Source organism: Pseudophryne corroboree, chromosome 4 (assembly GCF_028390025.1).
Source record: "Pseudophryne corroboree isolate aPseCor3 chromosome 4, aPseCor3.hap2, whole genome shotgun sequence".
Lineage (NCBI taxonomy): Eukaryota > Metazoa > Chordata > Amphibia > Anura > Myobatrachidae > Pseudophryne > Pseudophryne corroboree.
Window position 1 is genome coordinate 828,976,586 of NC_086447.1, and position 22,604 is coordinate 828,999,189.

At 43.9% G+C, this 22,604-nt stretch overlaps 1 protein-coding gene across 2 annotated transcripts in view; it reads left to right on the forward strand.

Moving 5' to 3' along the window:
* The window catches only part of TASP1 (taspase 1), a 547,122-nt gene that overhangs the window by 350,153 nt on the left and 174,365 nt on the right, over positions 1–22,604 (forward strand). For both annotated transcript variants that reach the window (XM_063918540.1, XM_063918539.1), the window contains exons 13-14: positions 12,669–12,779; positions 12,919–12,992. In XM_063918540.1, coding sequence (XP_063774610.1) covers positions 12,669–12,779; positions 12,919–12,992 — 185 coding nt within the window. The remainder of the gene's footprint in view (positions 1–12,668; positions 12,780–12,918; positions 12,993–22,604) is intronic.

Here is a 22,604-nt window from a genome sequence, read left to right on the forward strand (position 1 = left end):
CAAAGTTCCTTTTATTTTTTAGCTTTAACACTGTCAAATTGTAACTTCCTTTATTCTTTTTTTATTTTATTTTTTTAAAATGCTATTATGAATTTATGTGGCAAATGATAGGTCAACTGTAACATCTCTACTGTTGTTTGCTAAACTGTGTTTGAAAGACTTCTAATAGCTGAAATCTTGGGATGTATAATGTTCTGTTCTAATACTTGCTCCTCTCCGATTTCTCCTGCCTTTACCCCTTGCTGTTACTGAGATGTTCATTCTCTAACATCTCAATCCTCTGACCTCCAGCTCCCCTGCTCATTTTCAGCCCTCTTTTTCTTCTTATCTTGGCAAGTACATCATTTTCTGTGAAGGAGGGGAACAGCACTGTCACATTTCCTTTTTTTTTCCTGCAAGCATGGCTTAAATTCACAACAACGCTTCTTTGATCTTGTTTCACGCTATGACCAGCTTTGTAAGAAACAATACCCTGAATATATTTGTCAATGTAATCACCTGCTGTACAATTCAACACATTGAGAATAGTACTGTCTTTGTGCACGGATTAATACTATCCACATCATGCAACAGTCCCATTCATCATCTTCCCTCTCCTCTTATTTCACATGAACTGTAAGCCCCTGGACGTTCTATGCATTAGCCTGTATTTCTGGGAATCTTGTTTACTAAATTGCTGCGAGTCTAATCATCTTCTTTCATTTTTTGGCAAAGAGAGGTTTCTATTGTTCTGTAAACTTTCCTCTCTTTTTATTTTTTATTTTACTTGATACACAGCTGGCAGAGGTTAGGAAAATAATACAATTTAACTAACTCCGCCAGCACTGTAGTGATTGCAAAGTTGGAAACTCTGAAAGCCCCGACATTTTAGTAACTCTTTACCATCTCAAGACTGTGGTTCGTCAAAGACCGAAATTAAGCTTTCTGACGATCCCTAAATTAATTACATTGAGATGAAATCTTTTTCTCCGTTGCTCCCTCATATCTTTAACCTGATGATGTTCTCTGGTCCTTTCTTCTTCTACAGTAATTCTTAAAAATAACATACTTCTGCTGTTTTGGAATTTGCTTCTCACTAATTGAACATCTGTTTTTCTTGCTCGTTCTCTCTGTTTTAATTCTGAAGTTTGCCCTTTTAAACCATCTGCAATCTGGTTTCTGTTGGCTATTGCTTTCTTTTCTAGGCTGAAATTGCCCTAACTAGAGTAACCTTGTGATTTAGTTACATGATCCTTTCTGTGTAACTAGTCACAGTATCATCCATCCCTCCTCTCATAATACCTCGTCACCTTTCACTTCACGTTTCACCACCACCCAGGACACTTTTATTTCTAAGTTATCATTAACTTATAACTAACAATAATTATATATAGCAATTATGTGGGCTGTATACATAACTGTTAATTATATAGTTGTTATTATTATCATCCTTTATTTATATGGCGCCACATGAGTTCTGCAGCGCCCAATTACAGAGTAAACAAATAAGCAAAACATGAAGACAGTGACTTACAATTCAGTACAATATAGGACAAGTACAGGGTATATAATCATAGCTGCATCAGTAAACAGCACTGAAATAAGTATCAGGGTGGCAGAAAACCGAGGGATTTGGTGTTGTCAAAGGGAGTATTGAAAAGAAGATAGGTTAAGTAAGAGACGTAAAAGCACATGAGGGAAGAGGGTCCTCCTCGTGAAAGCTTACATTCTTTCATAGTTATTATGAAAGAAAATGTATGTGTGTATATATAGATAGATTGACATGGCGTGACATTCTAAATGTTGGTGAGGTGGTGTTATGCTTTAAAACTATATTTGTGATAATTGAATGCCTTTTAATTGTTTCCCGCTGTCATCATTATCAGCACACATTTTTACAGTCATGCTGGGTGCAAGTGATCCGTCCTCCGTTCCGTCTACACGTCAAAGCCACAGCCACGGCTAGCTTTATGCTAAGTGTGCCACACCTTTGCCACATAGTCACCCCTATCTAGCTTAAGGATGTGACTGATTTTGGTGCTACCCCACAGATTTATATAAATGTGTAAAGCTGGGTGCACACTACACAATGTGTGTACTCAGCGACGTCGGCATCAGCAAGTGCATACACACTTGCTGATGCCAGCAGCGACGGCAGGGACCATGTTGCATTAAGCAGAATGACCCTTGCACCAGTAATCCACGTGCACCTTGAGAGAGGTTCTATTGAACCGAAACGCGTTGCTTGGACTTAGGAAAGGTGCACGTGGATTACTGGTGAACTCACGCTGATAAACTCATTGCAGTGGTGCCAGGCTATTTCAGCCCAGGACCACACTTGCTTACTTATAAGCTAGCCCACCGCAAACTCGAGAGATGGTGAGAGATCTTTCCATTTTGCCTCTTGAAAGCACAAGTCACCTTTATGGATGAATTATTCCACATTGCACTGATATTATTTATTTGTAAATTTTTTAATTAACTTCTGTTTGTTGCGTCACTAAATTTGTTTCTTGTCATATGGTATGTATACTGTTCCATAATTCTGGTAACCGGTGCACATGGTTATTGCCTCATTAAGGGCTTAATAGACATCTACAAGGACTATGGACGTAATCATTCTACATTGCACTAATCTAATTTATTTGGAAATTTTAAATTAACATTTGCTTGTTAATAATAATAATACTTTATTGTCATCAATAGTTCAAGAAAAAAAATACATGAACAATCAACGAAACTAAAAGCAAGCATATACAGAGACCATGAGAACAGAAAGAGCACTCCTGAAACCAAGACATTCTCAATTATCAATTTATCTCGGTTTTGTCCGGTTTAACATGTTTACTGCTGTTGGGAAAAAAACTACCCCTTAACCGGTTAGTCCGACAAAGAATAGAACGATAACGCCTATTAGATGGCAACACAGAAAACATCCCCACATTAGGATGAGATAGATCTCCCAAAATACTTCTCACCTTAGTGAGGAGCCTCTTTTCATATATATCCTGAATACAGGGCAAACTAACTCCAATAACCCTGCTCGCAGTTTTAACCACTCTCTGAAGGGACTTACGTTCTACGGCAGTACAGTTACCAAACCATACCATAATCCCGTATGTAAGGACACTCTCTAAGATGGCCGAATAAAAATTTACTAAAATCTCCTTACGTATTCCCGCCGGTATCCGTTCACATGGTCGACCATGTTATGGTCGACAGTCATTAGGTCGACCACTATTGGTCGACATTGCCATGGTCGACATGTACACATGGTCGACACATGAAAAGGTCGACATGAGTTTTTTAACTTTTTTTTCTTTTGGGGAACTTTTCCATACTTTACGATCCACATGGACTACGATTGGAACGGTAAAGTGTGCCGAGCGAAGCGGTAGCGGAGCGAAGGCACCATGCCCGAAGCATGGTGAGCGAAGCGAGCCATGCGAGGGGACGCGGTGCACTAATTGAGGTTCCCAGTCACTTTACGCAAAAAACGACACCAAAAAAAGTTAAAAGACGCATGTCGACCTTTTCATATGTCGACATTTCACGTGTCGACCATTTTCATGTGTCGACCACGTGTCCATGTCGACCAATAGTGGTCGACCTAATGACTGTCGACCATAACATGGTCGATCATTAATACCAGAACCATTCCCGCCATACGCATTTTCCTTAGTAAAAACAGGTGTTGTTGGGCTTTTTTAACAACACATCGAGTATGAGTGCCCCAGGACAAATCATTAGAGATGTTAATACCCAGGAATTTAAAAGACTCAACTGTCTCCACTACCTGGTTATTTACAACTATAGGGCAAAAGGGCTGCTTATGCGATTTCCTAAAATCTACAATCATTTGTTATATGGTATTTATACCGTTTGTTAACTCTGGTAACTGCTGCACATGGTTATTGCCTCATTAAGGGCCCAATAGACATCTATAAGGACTTAGCGCCAGTGACATCTTGTTCTATCTTTTTCCTACTGAATAATTTCTACCACTCCAACCTCCAGGATTTTTTACATGCTGCTTCCTACCTCTGGAATTCTCTACTTCTCCCCCTCACTCTCCACTTCTCTTCAAAACTTCAAACGTGTTCGGAAGACTCACTCCTTCACCAAACCCAGCCAACTCTCATCCTAACCCTCTGTTCCACGTTCGCTTGCTACCCCATCTGTGTCATCCCTGCCTGTCTACCCCTCCCCTCTAGAATGTAAGCTCTCACAACCAGGGCCCTCTTCCCACATGTGCTTTTTCTTCTCTCACTTAAACCATTCTCTACTCCATACTCCCTTCAACGGCACAAAATCCCTTGGTTTTCTGGCACACTGATACTTATGTCAGTGTCGTCTGCAGCAATGTTTATATACCCTGTACTTGTCCTATATTGTCTTGAACTGTAAGTCACTGTTTTCTTGTTTTGCTTATTTGTTTATGTACTCTGTATTTGGGTGCTGTGGATCCCTTGTGGCACCATATAAAGGATAATAATAATATAAAATGTATCAATTCTGTTTATCATTCTTCTTGCTCATTGTCCACTTTAGTAACTAAATCCAAATATATTGAGTTTCATATAGGACGCTTGAAGATAAAATGCCCTGCCCAGCCATGACACTCCCATTCCACTAAAACTTTGACAAGTGTTATGTTCCCCCTCTATCACAAATAACAACACAAACATCTGTAATGGTAAAGTGGTGACATTACTGACCATGTTCCTGCTTGTGAACTCCTCAGTTTTACAGAGAATTTTTTGTTACTAATAAGACTTGAAGACCATCACTGAAACTTCTTGGTGCCTTAGATTGATACAAGATTGAGAATCTTTAATCCCCTAAAATGTCGGCAAAAGTATAGCCCAGTAGCTCATTGACTGAAAGCGTTAGTTCCTTTGGAGTTTGCTTTGCTGTCTTTTACTTCTCTTGGGAACTCGTGCTATGGGGGCTAATTCAGACCTGATCGCTTGCTAGGCTTTTTTTGCAGTCCTGCGTTCGCATAGTCGCCGCCCATAGGGGAGTGTGTATTAGCTTTGCAAGTGTGCGAACGCATGTGTAGCAAAGCTGTATGAACAGATTTCTTCAGCGGTGTACACTGGGTTCCACAGGGATAACATCGGGGTGTAGAGTTGGATCTTGATCTGAGGCAACAACAGGCTAAAAGCTTTGACTGTTGCCAGGATGCTTAGTGCCGCCTCCTCAATATCCCTGCCTCCAGGCACTGGAGCTCAGTTTGTAAGTTGGTACCTGCAGTGCAGGCAGCTAACAGGGAGGGCTGCGCTGGGCAGCCCTGAGAAGAGCTTTTCAGAAGACAGAAGACTTCAAGGGCCGCAGCATAGGTACTTACAAGTGCTATATGTCATTTTGACACATGCTGTGGCTCCCTCACCTCCCCCGGCGGCGCTGTATACTCCCGCACCCTGGTTGCCGGGTACTTACAGCGTAGGGCTTCGGTTTCTACTAGGGCACACACACTTGCCGCTGCACTCCGGGATCGCGTGGCCGCATCAAGGGAGGAGGTAAGAGGGTCCTCCAGGCGGGACCCGCTGCAAATCGCGATCCGGCGCGGTCTTTAGGAGACGGACCGTGCGCGCTGTCGTGGACACTGTGGCCGTGCATGGACCCCACTAGACCACCAGGGCAAGGGCACAGGTCGGATTACCTCATAATCCGTTTTGCTAAGGCCCGCAGTACCCGGTGGTGAAGTCCAGCAAGGGGATAAGGCTCTGACCTGTAGCCCCTCCTCCAGCCCCAGGCGCCATTTACTGCTAATGTTCCCACCCTGGAGCTGCATCTTACTGCCTCCCTCACTCCCTATCAGCCGCCTGCATCATCAGCGCTGAGCGTTTACAGGACACTTAAGTATTCTACATGTCTTTTAGACAGTGTTAGTTAAGAACAAATGCATACATTCAGGGCTGTTTAGTACAAGAACCCTGGGATATACTGTACATCCAGTCTTTACTGTGCATTGTTATATCTATATACATATATAGCTTTACTTTGTAGTGCAGTTACTTAGTGTTGCTAGTCCAGTGCAGTTTTATTGTTGTTTGTGATAATTTCTGCATTGTACATGTGACTGTGTGTGTGCCAGTAGCTGCTGTGTGATTTCCATTCCGTGTATCTCACATATACTGCTATCCCTATATTCTGTACCCTGAAGGGGGCTAAGTGCGTCAGGGTTTTCATATAATATAGTGTTTTACAGGATATACTCTTGTGGTATTTTTCTCTGTGTATTACAGTCACCATATACCTCTTAAATCCTCCGTGTTTGCTCTGCTTGCAGTAACACTATACAGGGGGATTTCTGCCAGGTACTTTGTCTGCTTATATTGTACTATTTTGCCCTACGGTTACGCTTTCATATAATGTCAGCTAAACAGGGTGATAATTCCATGGCTGATCCTGCAACATGCAGTGCTACTGCCATGGATGACTCTGAGGAGAGTATTGCAGCTGAGGGTTCAGGTACTGGGGATTTTATACCCCTCAGTCAGTCTACAGCAACTGGGAAGAATCATGACCCGCTGTGGGCTACATTTGCTAATTTATTGACTACACTGGTAGCTAGACTTGCCCCCCCCCCCCATGGTACCTCCTGTGCCATTAGAGCCACATATTGTTCCTGCAGTTAATCCACCATGGGCAGATACTCTGTCCTCTCAGTTACAGCAATAAAATCAGTTTTTGGCTAAGCAAACTCCTAACCCTCGCCCGCCTAAGACGAGAGGTCATCTAAGCGGGCTATTACTTCCTCGCAATCCACACTTGTTTCAGATACTTCATCTGATGAAGATGGCGCATATACTGACCCCTCAGACACTGATGCAGATGCATCTAATGGGGAATCTATGACACAAGTGAATGTTCCTGACCTCTTGGAGGCTATCAGGGTGATTCTTCAAATTGATGAAACCACATAAGTTTAAGCGTCAGAAGGTTAATAAATTAGTTTTGCCCCACTCTGACCACTTAGTTGACATACGTCAGGAATCCTGGGAGTCTCCAGGAAAGAAATTCTCCCTGTCTAAAAAGATGCTAGCTCATTATTCCCTCACTGCAGAGTTAAGTAAAAATTGGGAAACACCACCACCGGTGGACTCACAAGTCGAGCGTCTGGTGGTGTCCTCTGTTCTGCCTGTCACTACCATCACCTCTTTGAAGGAACCGACGGATAAGCGTGTGGAGGGTTGCTTGAAGTCTATTTACACTCTTGCTGGAGCTGTGCACAGGCCTACTACTGCGGCCTATTGAGCTGCTAAAGCTATTGAGGCCTGGGTACAGGAAGTTGAAGCGGAACTACCATCTAATTTTCCTGATAATGCTAGACAGTGTCTCTCATACATTATTACAGCCTCTCATTATATTCAGGAGGCGGCATCTGATGCAGGTATCTTGGCGGCCAAAGCGTCTACTACGTCTATTCTGACTCGCCGGATCCTCTGGTTGCGGTCCTGGTCTGTGGATCTGGACTCTAAAAAGACCTTGGAGGTGATCACTTTTAAGGGAAACATACTTTTTGGGGAAGACCTCAATAAGATTGTTGCTGACTTAGCATCGGCTAAGACTGCATGTCTACCTAGTACTACACCTTCGGCCCGAAGGCTAAGAGTACTTCCTTTCGTTCCTTTCGACCTCCTGGTAAAGCAAAGGGTCAGGTGTACCCGAAACAGGCTCACACTTCCAAACCCACTAAGCCCAAACCTAATCGTGCCTGGGCTGCCCATTAGCCTGCTTCCAAAACATACTAGCCTGCCGCATGACGGGGCGGGCCTCCCTCTGGGGTATCCCAGCGTGGGAGGCCAACTTCTACGGTTTGCTCAGGTATGGTCACAGACCACTTCGGACGCCTGGGTAAGGGAAGTCGTCGTTCACGGATACGCCATCTGTTTCAAGAAACGCCCCCCTCGCCAGGTTTGCTTGACAAACGTCCCTACAGATCCGGTGAAAGCAAAAACTCCTGGACACGGGAGTGATAGTGTAGGTGCCTCTGGCTCAGAGAGGCAGGGGGTACTATTCAACGTTCTTCCCAGCCCATTCTCAACCTCAAGTCTTTGAACAATTTTGTGAAAGTTTCCAAATTCCGTATGGAAACTCTTTGCTCTATTGTTCTGGCTTATGGTATCCCTGGATATACAGGATGCTTACCTGCATATACCTATTGCAGTGTCGCATCAGCAATACCTGTGGTTTGCTATAGGCAACCTCCATTTTCAATTCCAGGCCTTACATTTTGGTCTGACCACGGCTCCAAGAATTTTCACCAAGGTCATAACGGCTCTACTCCGCCATCAGAGTATCAGGATCCTGCCGTCTCTGGATGACTTGTTGATCCTGGCTAACTCTCCAGAGGTTCTCCTCTGTCATCTGGAACTGACGGTCCAATTCCTGCAAGCCCACGGGTGGCTCATCAACTGGAAGAAATCTTCCTTGGTCCCTGAGTATGGTGCACCTGGGAGCACTATTGGACACCCACAATCAGCGGTTGTTTTTGTCTCCCGAGAAGGTCCTGAAACTTCAGGACAAGATAAGATGCTTCCTCTCTCGCCCACGTGTGTCGATAAACTCGGTGATGCAAGTACTAGGCCTCATTCTGTCGGCTTTCAACATGGTGGAGTATGCTCAATTTCAATCCTGCCCTCTGCGGAAGTTGATATTCTCCAAGTGGGACGGCCTGCCTCACCGGATCAGGACTCACATGGTCTCCTTGACTCCGGAGGTCCGCCTGTCACTGAGCTGGTGGCTACAGGACCAGCAATTGAGCAGGGGTCGTCCCTTCTGGATCTCCAACTGGGTCCTTCTGACGACGGATGCCAATGTGTGGGGCTGGGGTGCGGTGTTGGAGCAACACTCTCTTCAGGGTCGGTAGACCAGGGAGGAATCTCTCCTCCCGATAAACATTCTAGAATTGCGGGCAGTGTTCAATGCATTGACTCTAGCCCTGCCTCTGGTACAGAACAGGCCTGTTCAAGTACAGTCAGACAATGACACCATTTTGTTGCACATAAATCATCAAGGTGGCACTCGAAGCCGCATGGCAATGATGGAAGTATCAAAAATTCTTTGTTGGACGGAACGCCATCTGCCAGCCATATCGGCAGTGTTCATTCCGGGAGTCCGCAACTGGGAAGTGGACTTCCTCAGTTGTCCAGACGTACACGCCGGAGAGTGGAGTCTTCATCCAGAAGTCTTTCAACTCCTAGTGGACAAGTGGGGCCTACCAGATGTAGACCTAATGGCGTCTCGACACAATCACAAGGTTCTGGTCTTCGGAGCAAGGACAAGGGATCCACAAGCAACGTTCGTGGACGCACTGGCAATTCCATGGAACTTTCGGCTGCCGTATGTGTTCCCTCCGGTGTCACTTCTGTCCAGGGTGATAAGGAAATTCAAGCAAGAAGGAGGAATACTGCTTCTAATCGCTCCGGCGTGTTTCAGACGGCATTGGTTCTCAGACCTGCAGGGGCTCTCAATAGAGCGTCCTCTTCTACTTCTGCAACGCCCAGACCTCCTCGTTTAGGACCCTTGTGTCTACCAGGATTTGGCCCGGCTGGCTTTGACGGTGTGACTCTTGAAGCTTCCGTACTGAGGACCAAAGGATTTTCTGAGGCGGTCATTCAAACTATGTTAAAGGCACATAAACCGGCGTCTGCTCGGATTTATCATAAGGTCTGGAATTCTTACTTTGCCTGGTGTGTGACTAACCATTATGATGCATACAAGTTCCGTACTGCCAAACTTTTGGCTTTCCTGCAACAGTGCTTGGACTTAGGCCTTTTTCTGGCCTCCCTCAAGGTTCATATTTCTGCCTTGTCGATATGGTTTCAGAGAAAAATTGCTACTCTGCCTGATGTTCATACATTCACTCAGGGTGTTTTACGGATTCAACCTCCCTATGGCTCCTTGGGATTTGTCGGTTGTTCTGGACGCCTTACAAGAGTCTCCGTTTGAACCTCTTGAGTCTGTGGACCTTAAGTGCCTTACTCTTAAGGTCTTGTTCTTGCTGGCTATTGCTTCTGCTAGATGGGTTTCAGACTTGGGTGCCTTGTCCTGTTGGTCACCCTTTCTGATTTTTCACCTTGACCGGGCAGTTCTTAGAACTCGCCCTGGTTATTTGCCTAAGGTGGTATCATCCTTCCATCCTTAACCAGGAGATTGTGGTTCCGGCTTTTACCTCTCCAGGTTTGTCCTCCAAAGAGCGGTCTTTGGATTTGGCACGGGCTCTCCATATTTATGTGAAGAGAACAGCTTCTCTTAGGAGATCTGATGCCCTCTTTGTCCTTTTTGGTTTTCACAAACGTGGCTGGACTGCTAATAAGCAGACCTTGGCCAGATGGATTAGAATGGTGATTGCACATGCTTATGTACAGGCTGGCCTTCCAGCTCCTGCTACCATCAAAGCCGATACTACTCGGTCTGTTGGACCTTCTTGGGCGGCCTGCTGTGGTGCGACCCTAGAACAATTGTTCAAGGCGGCTACGTGGTCCTCAGTGAACATGTTCATAAGGTTGTTTGCCTTCGATACTACCGCGTCCCAGGATGCCTCCGTTGGACGCCGGGTTCTTGTGCCCGCTACATTGCGTCCCCTCCCATAAGGAACTGCTTTAGGACATCCCCGATGTTATCCCTGTGGAACCCCAGTGTACCCCGCTGCAGAAAAGGAGATTTATGGTTAGAACTTACCTTTGTTAAATCTCTTTCTGCGAGGTACACTGGGTTCCACAGGGCGCCCACCCTGACGCACTGAACTTCTTTGGGTTTGTATGGCATTAGCTGCTGGTACCTTCTTCTCCTGTCGTGAGAATGTAGTGTATGTGGCTACTAACTGTTGTCGTCTCTCTTACCTGCTACTGCATTGGACTGGTTAACAAAACTAAGCTCTAGTGCCTGGAGGCAGAGATATAGAGGAGGCAGCACTAAGCATCCTGGGAACAGTCAAAGCCTGTTGGTGCCTCGGATCAAGATTCAACTCTACACCCCGATGTTATCCCTGTAGAACCCAGTGTACCTCGCAGAAATAGATTTAACAAAGGTAAGTTCTTACCATAAATCTCCTTTTTGTGCAGTCTCTGAGTAGCCCAGGACTTAATCAGCCGCTGCGTTTTTCCAAAGACTCCCAGAAAACGGTCAGTTGCCACCCACAAACGCCCTCTTCCTGTCAATCTCCTTGCGATCGCCCGTTCGAATGGAACCTTCGCACAAACCCATCGCTGAGCGGCGATCATCTTTGTACCCATGCGACGCGCCTGCGCATTTCGGTACATGCGCACTTTAGACCTGATCGCCCGCTGTACGAATTTGCAGCCTAGCGATCAGGTCTGAATTAGCCCCTTGGTACACTACCTGTACAGCAGCAAGTAATAAGAACTTACAGCTCTTCTGCAGCAATGAAAGAAATTAAGCTTTGAAAGTTAATGCAAATAATTCCTACATGTGTCCTAACGTATGTTAATAACTTGATTAAATAAAACCCTGTTTGTATGAAAGCAGTGTTGGAACAGACTTATTACACCCTCTGAAGCATTATTTGAGAAATATTGCACTGCAGGAAATCGTATTTTGCTACTGTGGTGGCAGAAAAGGCAATTAACATACAGTAGGCAGACAGATTATAAGTGTAGGTCTTTCCATTTTGAGGAATTGCAAAGAAAGCCAAAGTATCAGTGAATACAGTTTCCTACACAATCTGTCAGACTCAAAGTCGCAACAGAATCAGAACACAAGTTTCTGAGAGTCCACAACTCACACGACAACAGCATCAAGCCATCGCTCACTAAATGTACTCCTGTGACACCATCTGTCAAACATGGAGGAGAAAGCATCACGATCTGAGACTCTCTTGCTGGGTTTCGAGTTTGTTATCTCCACAGTGACTGCCACCCTTAACAAAAAGGGCTAGCACAGCATTTTACTGCACCATGCCATATCTGGTTCTCTCTAGTGTCTCATTGTGTTCTCCCCACCTGTGCCGGGTGAGTTGGACATGGCCTAATCTATCCTAATTGTCCAAATAGGAATGTTACATGATATGGCAGGGTGGTCAGACAAATGCAATAGATAAATCTGCCCCAATGTCACCCGTTAACCTAGTTTGGTATCACACTGTTGGATCAAATTTTGTTTATGCAGCACACAATGTATTTGATAAATACATAGGCTAAAATTTTGATCTATTTGATTAATACGAAAGACCCCACTAAAGCTGTGTACACACCTATTCTGTCCCCGACTGATCAGGTTAAACACTCCCTTTCAGCCGAGCGGTGTGTTTCCAGCCGTGACCTCCTATAAGGGCGGCAGCAGCAGCGGGGGGTTGTGGCTCCTCTATGGGGATTGGGAGGTTGACTTTACAGCACATGAGATGCGACCAACTGGTCCCAAGCATTGCAGGAGAGTTATACGCCATTTATCGGCTAACTCTCCTGCATCAGCACTGCATACTCACCTATACAATCAATGGCTGTTCACCTGATATTGAGGAAACGGGACGACAATTGTATAGGTGTGTACCCAGCTTTAGATTTGGGTCTTACTGAATGACCTTCCAATAGTGTATTTACTCTATATAATAGTTCAGTATTGAATTCGGTTTATGAGTCCTCAACTAAACCTATTTCTAGTTTAATACATTTATTTAGATTTTTTTTAGTATAACATTTAATCGACATAATCATTTTCAGGTTCACCTTTCCTGGCTGATGAAGACAGCATTCTTGGTGGGGTAATTGTTCTTCGGTCGTGCAGGTGTTCCTCAAAGTTGGACTCCGCAGATGATAAACAAGCACTTCTAGGTATATAAAAAAATATTTTCCCATACATTTACATTATATTCTAATGCTTTTGTAGTCTGTTTATTTTGTTATTTTGTACTAGATTTGTTTACCTATTTTTGGTACCTTGCATGTACTCATTCTTGCTTTATCTTTATAGTGGAGTTCCTGTGGAGTCATACCACGGAGAGCATGTGTGTTGGTTATATGTCTGCTCAAGATGGGAAAGCCAAGGTTTGTAAAGACTTATCTATTCTTAATTGCAGTCTTGCTAGGCTATACGAATTCAATATTTTTATGAATTATATGGCATTGAGTAATTAGACTGACATCAGTACGCGAGTCATGTTATGTGGCAGTAAAGGAAAATTACTATGCAAAGAGAGCATTTTTCTCCATTAACAGATAACCTGGTCACCCGCTGGCCGATCAACCAGGTTTGGGTAATTTGTACCGGTTCCCCCACCACCACTTCTTTTTGAAAACCTGGACCCAGCATCTTCTATGTATACTTTCTGTTTTATGGATGTCTGAAGAATTGCCCTGTAGCAATAGTTCCCCCCAAAAAAGTTTTCACCGCCATACACCCCTTTACCTTGGCCTGCAACTCCCTGAACGTACCCATCATAATAATGGATATAAAAGTAGGCGCAAAGTATAACAAGGAGCATGTGCATTTAGTTTTTGTATGTTCATATATGTCTGGGTATGGGACTCATGGTCGACACCTGTTGGTCGACAGTGGCTAGGCCGACACAGCCATTATGTCGACCTGGAAAAAAGGTCGCCATGAGTTTTCCATGTTTTTTTGTTGTCGTTTTCTTCATAAAGTGACTGGGAACCCCAATTAATGCACTGTGTCCCCTCGCCGTGGTTCGGGCAAGGTGCCTTGCTCCGCTACCACTGTGCTCGGCACAGGTTACCGTTCCCAATAGTAGTCCACGTGGATCGTAAAGTATGAAAAAGTTCCAGAAAAAGAAAAAAAAAGTGAAAAACTCATGTCAACCTTTTTGCATGTTGACCTTGTTCATGTCGGCCTAATGGTCGTGTTGACCTATTTCTAGTGTCGACCTATTCACTGTCGACCTAATGGGTGTCAGCCCAGAGTCCGGATACCATATGTAAAAGAATATATATACCAAGTATATACTGTAGTGATGGGCGTTAAAATGGGGTGCTGCTCTTACCAGCTGTATGATGGGAGATAGTCAGTCTCCCAGCAAAAAGGTTGTAGAAAAGGGGAAACAGCGCTAACAATTGAAATAATTAAAACACAATTTAATAAATTACATATGCTTTTAATGTATACTTAAATACTCTGTTACTGAGCAACAGGCGTGGGCATATATAAGTCCAATTGATGAATAAGTGACTGCTTGTAAAGTGCTTGAGACCGTGTCCTTATATTGGAGCGGACAGTTCACAATAAAGTGCAGGTAAGTGCGCAGATGTCCATATAATATAGTATTACCAGCCTTGTGTTCCTCAATGAGAGACTGCAAACGCCATACTGTACCTAAAGAGACCTGTGAGACCTTTGCTCAATTTGGCAGGAGCGTGGAGAAGTTCTATTGGACAATAAATCGCTTGGTATATACCTACAAGCTATAGGAAGCCGTACTGTGGACCAAGGATACCGCCACAATTGCATGAAATCCTGCTACCGTTAGGAACCATCGCTACGGATCCGTCATTGAGGAACACAAGGCTGGTAATACTATATTATATGGACATCTGCGCACTTACCTGCACTTTATTGTGAACTGACCGCTCCAATATAAGGACACGGTCTCAGGCACTTTACAAGCAGTCACTTATTCATCTATTGGACTTATATATGCCCACGCCTGTTGCTCAGTAACAAAGAGTATTTACATATGCTTTTAATGTACTGTATACTTAATTTATTAAATAGTGTTTTAATTATTTCAATTGTTAGCGCTGTTTCCTATTTTCTACAACCGGATACCATATGTCCCTTACCTTGCTACTGTGTGCAGGCAGCATGGTTGGCTACAGGTTATTCTGTCCCCTTCCACTCATTGGCTATTGGTTGTTCTGTACCCTCCCACTAATTGGTTACTGGTTGTTTTGTCCCCCCCCACTTCAAGACAGCGTAATACATATATATGTGCAGGGAATGTAAACTTATAACAGGAAAATGCTCAGACACTAATCAGATCTATCTTAAACATCTTCAGTAATAAACACCTTTATATACAATTTCCCATGCTATACCCCACTGTCGTGTGCTATTCTGCTCTGTAATGTTGTGATGTGATAACGGGCAGTTGCCATTGGCTGTGCACATTATTATATTGCTCCTGATAGGGGATTTTAGTTCATAGACTAGTAAGAAATTGTAGTTGATCTTGGCCACATTATATGCTTGCTCCGCATTCAGAGCGTTGCATATCTTTTTAATGCTGGAAAGGGATTAGGAACAGATGCCGTAGGCGATGAATTTCACACTTTAGAATATTGCAGATAGTTGGCTTCTAGATCTGATTTAACCAGATTTACAGTTTGTGTTTTCTCAAAATAAGACAAAGCTCCAGTTCGGTTTATTCCAGTGTTTACTCTATGTGGCACTGATGTTATTATACAAGGGAAGTGTCTGTGTTTTCACTGCATTTATTTCATTCCCTTTAAAGTCCTTGAGAAAATGCTATTTTATTTACCGTGTATGATATTAAGGGCAATGCAAATCAAATCCAGTTTTCGAAGGCTTTGGAAAGTCAGTAGCAGTCATTTGTAACCACAAAGGTGCCGCAGTATGCAGTGCTGGTTACTCTAGTGCGGCAAATATCCAGACCTGAGATGAGGGGGCCTGTGTGGGTATCTCATCGCTACTGTGTGTGCTATTTATTATTTTTATAACAACGTGGTCTGGTAATTATGGGGATTTACAGCATATTCGGTTTATTACAGTTTGGACTTTATCTCAATCTAATTATACTGTCAGTATATATTGATACATCCAACTTAATTTGGCATTTTACACTACAGACCAACACTGGCACTACAGAGATGGTGGTGCTATGAAGTGGGTGAGCTATGATTAAATTATTGCATTTGAAAGCAATCTTGTAGCAAGAATCTGTTTGGTGTTAAGCAGGAGCTGCAAAAGGGGATAAACACCATAGGATCAACATACATTGGATTAACAAGTACAAAAGGTCAACAGATGAAAGGATGACAGGTAGAAAAGGTATACATGGCAATGGTCGACACATGGTTTTGGGGGTTTTATATGTTTTCCCAATATTTACTTGATTTACCTGCCACGTGAACTATGATTGGGAATAATAACCTGTGGCAAACGCAGCAAGCCATCTTGCCCGAAGCATGGTGAGCGAATGGAGCCTTTGAAGGGTGGTAGACGTTTCAACTGATGGTGGGCACCTATTACCAGAGTAACAAGATTTGACCCAAGGGGGGAGAAGAACTTGTCTTGACCACTGTTATGTCGACCTTTTGACCTTTTACGTGTCGACCTTAACCTCTGTTGACCTTTTATCTTTCAACCTTTTGTACCTCTTGACCTAATGCATGTCGTCCATTTGGTGTCGACCTAATACTGTAGATCTTTATGCCACACCCATATAAGGTAGGAGCATGTTCTAAATGGCAATATAAAGGGGGAGCACTGTATATGATTTGTATAAATGGCATACGTGATTGCTGCTTTTAGGTTTTGGGACAATGTGCAGCTGTTCTCTGTGTAATTCTGCCTCTACATCACACATCACTACTTACTTATATGTGGTCAAAAATTTTGTGTCGCCACAAAAAAAATCCTTTTCAGGCACAAAAAAAAAACCCATAAAAACATGCAGCAAAGTGATGCTCAGCTAGCCGGCAGCAGTAACCAGACACCTACTTATTGCCTGCCAGACATCGGCGTTTCTAGAGAGGAGGGGACCCGTGTGCAGACTCCGTGTGTGGGCTCCCTCCTGTCCTGTAGCTGTCACCGCCGCTGCTAGCGCTCTCAGCGCTGAGACTTTGGCACAGTGCCAGAGTCTACAGTGCGTGCGCAGGACTCCGAAAAATGGACGCCGCACCATTTTTCCGGAGTCCTGCGCATGCGCTGTAGACTCTGGCGCTGTGCTAGAGTCTCTAGCGCTCAGTGCGCTAGCAGCGGCGGTGACGGCTATGGGATAGGAGGGGGCCCAAACACAGTTGCCGATGGACGCCGGAAAGGTAAGTATAGAAGAAATAGGTGCGGTGTGGGCCCCTTCTGGACCCAGGGGCCTGTGTGCACCGCACACACAGCACCCATTATAGATACGCCAGTGCTGCCAGACAATGGTCCAAGGCCCTCATTCAGATTGGATCGCACAAGTGATCCCCTGCGCAGTTTCACAATTATCGTGAAGTAGCGCAAGATCCGTTCTGCGCATGTGCAGAGTGGGTTCTGCATGTGGTTCGCAATGTAACAACAGCCTCTGCCGGATTGACAGGCAGAGGCGTTTGAGGGGCGGGAGCAGAGGCAGCCAGCATTCCCGGAAACAGGGGAGTCACCCCAATTTTGAGGGAGTGACGAGGGCCAAGGTCTGCATCTCAGGCGCAGATTTCTTGGCCTCACAAGGCCCCCTGCGACGGCCAGCCTGAGTAAGCTGAGGCTTACTTAGCTGGCAGTCTGCAAAGAACATTGGTCGCAATGTTGGTGTCAGGATGTGACACGGTCGCAGCACTGGGATGGCATTTTTTACTCCTCCTCCTGTATTTTCGTTACTATGGATCGCATTTGCAAAGCTTCCTGCGAGCAGCTTTACTAATGCAATCCATGCTAAATGTGGACCTAAATTAACGAAGCATCGGGTTTGCTGGTGTTTAGAACCTGACAGAAACCGCTAAAGATCGACCGGTTTAATGTGTAATTGCTATTCTTATCTGAAGGCCGGATTTGATGTCTAAACGTGATCCACGTCTATCTCTGTTGGAGTAGAGATGACAACCCGCCATGGTGTGTTCTGTAAGGCATTGGTCTCTGTCCAAACCGCTGTGGATTAGAAGCTATTCATTTCATATTCATTTACTCGCGCACACTGGGCATCCGCATGTAAATGCTGTTGGAGCAGCGTTCCATGCTGCATTAGGCCTATTGTCTATTTGCGGTGTGTTTTCCATATAGTCTTCTTCTTTTTTTTTTTTTTTTTAAAGCTCTATGAGTGTAGTGTCCTTGAGTGTTATTTTATTTTTTTCAGATGTTTATTTTAATTTAAAATAACAAATAGTAATCTTAATAAGCAGCTGTGAGTTTATATTATTGCAACAATAATACATTTGCTACAGAGGTCAAGTAGCCTACTCAAAGTGCTGTAATAAGTGATGGGCAATAGGTGGTGCTACAGTTTAACACTGCTTAATGCTTCACCTGTCCTTTTCTCAGATGTATGCCCCATCGGTATGCAATCATTATGTCAACATTCAAAATGAAAATATTGTAGAAACGGGCAGAATGTCGACCATCCCCTTTACTCTTCAGGTTCGGACCAGGCTGCGGTTAGGATTAGGCTGCAGTTAGGGTCGGGCTAGGGACAAAAATCAGCTGGAAACGCTGACTACCAACATTATGTCAGTGTTGACATTCTGAATGTCGACATTTTGTATCATACCCGTACAATCTGCCACAGCTTTATACCCTGCTGAGCTTACGGCACAGACCCATCTTTTATTGAAAGATTTGGCAGCGGGTAAATCTCTGCTGGTTATAAAACTGAGATTGGCTGAACCTGAATTTATTTGCAGAAGCAGCCAACTTTTGCACCATACGTCTTCCACTCCAGCACCAGAGTGGGAGAGGCACGCAGTCTGCAAATATGTTCTCCTTCCATCCTCTGTGATAAAGCGCTTCATGATTCTTCGGTAATCTAAGATAAGGATTGTTTAACCAGTATGGGTATGGGATGCTGATGGGCAGAATACCGAAACATTGTGGTAAGTACTGTAATCCTTCCTCTAACCATAACCCAACCCTCCCACAGCCTAACCTAACCCTCCCCCTCCCCCTCCCCCTTTGAACCTGACTGTGAGTCTTACCTTCTGGATTATGACCGTCAGGATTCTTCAGGCGGTATTGTGAGCGCGGTCAGGATTCCAATGCCAGGATTCTGTCTGTCGACATGGTCCCCGTCGGCATACCAATAACATGCCATGTACAACTGTCTTCAATGTTGTATTTATGTGTGGTTCCAATTGCACGTATTAGCAAACATTCTCTGTCATGGTGTAGATTAAAGACAGCAATCACAAAAGTATGACACCTGTAGACAGAATTACTGTTCCAGCCTGTCATCTGACTTTCAAAAGCTGGTGGAAAATCTGTTCAAGCCACGTTGCATTGCTTTCTTATACACATGTCCACCTACAGCTCGCCACAAATCGCATGATTTAAGAAAAAGTTGCATGGTATGATAAACAGGGCTGTTTGGCGCACCATGCAACTTTTTCTTTAAATATACTTGATCTAAGTACAGGTGTGCCCTCATACATTGTTGTACAGGTGGTGCTAAATAGCGCCTTTCGGTGTGCCAGGTCCTGGCGGCTCAGTTGCGACAACCATTTTTCTCACTTAAAATGTGTATCTTATACACAGAAATAAAACAACAGGGAGCAAAAGAAAATGGCCGTTTTTCCCTCCCGATGTTCCTTTGCAGCTAATTGGATACCCCAAACACTTTGACTTAAACGAAGCAAAAGCAAGTTACTAAATTTAAATGTGTGTAACCTGAGAGCGAAAATACACTGCTGAATGATTCAGACAGAGATACGAGATTGATGCATGCAGATAAATACACATCGCCAGGTTATGTCATGAGACCCGATAGTGGGAATTATTATGAGCGATTCATAGGGCGGGATTCAAATCTTGCAGCTCCCCTCCCGCCCCCATCGCGCCCGCCGGCAGTATTCAGATGTTGCTGCCGATGGGCGCGATATCAACATTTCAGCTCGCCACCCCCTGGGCTGGTGAGCTGAAATGCACGAAAAGTGACCCGTTTGGACACCCAAACGGGACTTTTCACGATCGTGCCCATGACTTTAGTCGGGTTTAGCTGCTTTACGCAGCTAAACCCGTCTCTTATGGGCGCGATCAGCGCAATAACAGGGGGCCATAGAATATCTCCCCTTTAGACGGGAGATCAGGGGCAATAAAAGATTGAATCCCACCCATAATATCACTAAGAGAATACATGTTCAATTATTGGTGATATAATTCTATTAATTGAATATGAACCCATGAACACATGCAATACTGGGAATTGTTATGAGTGATTCATAATATCATTTAGAGAACACGTTTGATCAATGGAGCCACATGCCCACATTTAAGTGAATATAGGGAGAAAGTGTTCCCTGCATGGCTCCCCCCCCCCCCCACCCTCTATATTACCAATATCCGAAAATCCTAAAAACCCTAGGTAACTGACTTCCGTTATCACCGATTTCTACCCGAGCGGAGACGTGTACTGAAGCTAGTATTATACATGTGGGAATTATACAAAGATGCAGCAGTATATACATGTGGGCATTATACACAGACGCAGCAGTATATACATGTTGGCATTATACAAAGATGCAGCAGTATATACATGTTGGCATTATACAAAGATGCAGCAGTATATACATGTGGACTTTATACAAAGATGCAGCCAGATATACATGTGGGCATTATACACAGACGCAGCAGTATATACATGTGGGCATTATACAAAGATGCAGCAGTATATACATGTGGACATTATACACAGGTGCGGCAGTATATACTGCTGAAAATTTGGTGAGTTTTGATCAGGGATGTGCGGTAAAGGTAGGCAGGGGGGGAGGCACTGCCTCATCTGTCATAGACTTTTTACTCCAGAGCTTTGACTATAAAAATTATTAGAATAATACAAAGAAGAGATTTATAATATATTCTTTGTATTTTTCATTCTGGAATATGACAGGAAAGGCTCTGCCTCACGTCATTACGTGTCACTGGTGAGAATATCTTTTAACAGTGACTCTAACCTGAGAATCTCCCAATGCTTAGTCCAAGTTTCTTAAACTTATTTAACCTGCATATTATCAAAAGGGTGCTGAAAACCCATCTGTTCCTAACATAATACCAGGCCACGAGTAACCGTGTCGCCACATAGATCAGCTAACCCTCCTTCATCCTCCATCTCTCCCACTCTTGCTTAATGCTCTCAGCTCCTCTGTGTCATCTCTTTGTCTCCCCCTTACCTCTAGTATGTATGCTCCTACAAGCAGGGCCCTCCTGTCCATCAACTACTACTCTTGCTCACCAGATACACTCATCACCTCCTCCTTGGGCTCACTCATCCAGAACATCAGCCCTCTTTCAGTGGCTCTATTATTATTATTATTATCCTTTATTTATATGGCACCACAAAGGATCCGCAGCACCCAATTGCAGAGTACATAAATAATCAAAACAGGAGAAACAGTGACTTACGGTAGGTACACACTAGGCGACGTGCTCGGTGAGCGACATCGCCTAGTGTTTCCCCTAAAGGCTGAACTTCCCGGCGGCGGGCATACACACTGTACGATATCACTAATGATATCGCACAGTGACGTCATGTCGCAGCCGCCGGAGCATGCAGCTTTGGACAATGAGTCCAAATTGAGCTGCATGCATGGCTGAGACCGAGGGTCGTTAACGACCCACGGGGCCGCGCATCGCAGTCAGCGGTGGCATACACACTGGGCGATATAGTAAACAATATCGCTCCGGAGGGGGAAAATAAGAGTTATAGTTCCACCCTTACAGCTGAAGACAATACAGAACAAGTACAGCGTAAAGAAAATGTAGCTACATCAGCAGATGACACTGAAATAAGTATCTGGGTGACAGAAAACTGCGGGATTTGGTGCAGTCGAAGATTATTAAAGTAAGAAAAGCATAAGCATTAGAGCGAAGAGGGCCCTACTCGTGAGAGCTTACATTCTACAGGGTCTATTTACTAAGCCTTGGACGGAGATAAAGTACCAACCAATCAGCTCCTAACGGCCATTTTTCAAACACAGCCTGTAACATGACAGTTATGAGCTGATTGGCTGGTACTTTATCTCCATCCAAGGCTTAGTACAGTAAATAGATCCCTAAACCTGTTAGTTGCTCTTAAGCCTATGGTTAAAGGTTTCATCTTGCGCTGAACCCCTTGCATCAGTAACTACAGGTTGAGTATCCCTTATCCAAAATGCTTGGGACCAGAGGTATTTTGGATATCGGATTTTTCCGTATTTTGGAATAATTGCATACCATAATGAGATATCATGGTGATGGGACCTAAATCTAAGCACAGAATGAATTTGTGTTTCATATACACCTTATACACACAGCCTGAAGGTAATTTTAGCCAATATTTTTTATAACTTTGTGCATTAAACAAAGTGTGTCTACATTCACACAATTCATTTATGTTTCTTATACACCTTATACACACAGCCTGAAGGTCATTTAATACAATATTTTTACTAACTTTGTGTACTAAACAAAGTTTGTGTACATTAAGTCATCAAAAAACAAAGGTTTCACTATCTCACTCTCACTCAAAAAAGTCCGTATTTCGGAATATTCCGTATTTCGGAATATTTGGATATGGGATACTCAACCTGTATTAAGAATTGTAGGGCCGTTTGTTAATTGTAAAGTGTATTTTACTGTGCTACCATGTACCGTCTTGTTCTTTACCCTCTGTACAGTGCTGCGAACCATAAGTAGCGCCCTATAAAGGTCATAATAGTAATAATAATGTGTTTCTTTAATAATATATGTTGTAGTAAAGGGAACATAACAGTTTTCTGCAGCAGGGTACATTGGTTTCCACTGAG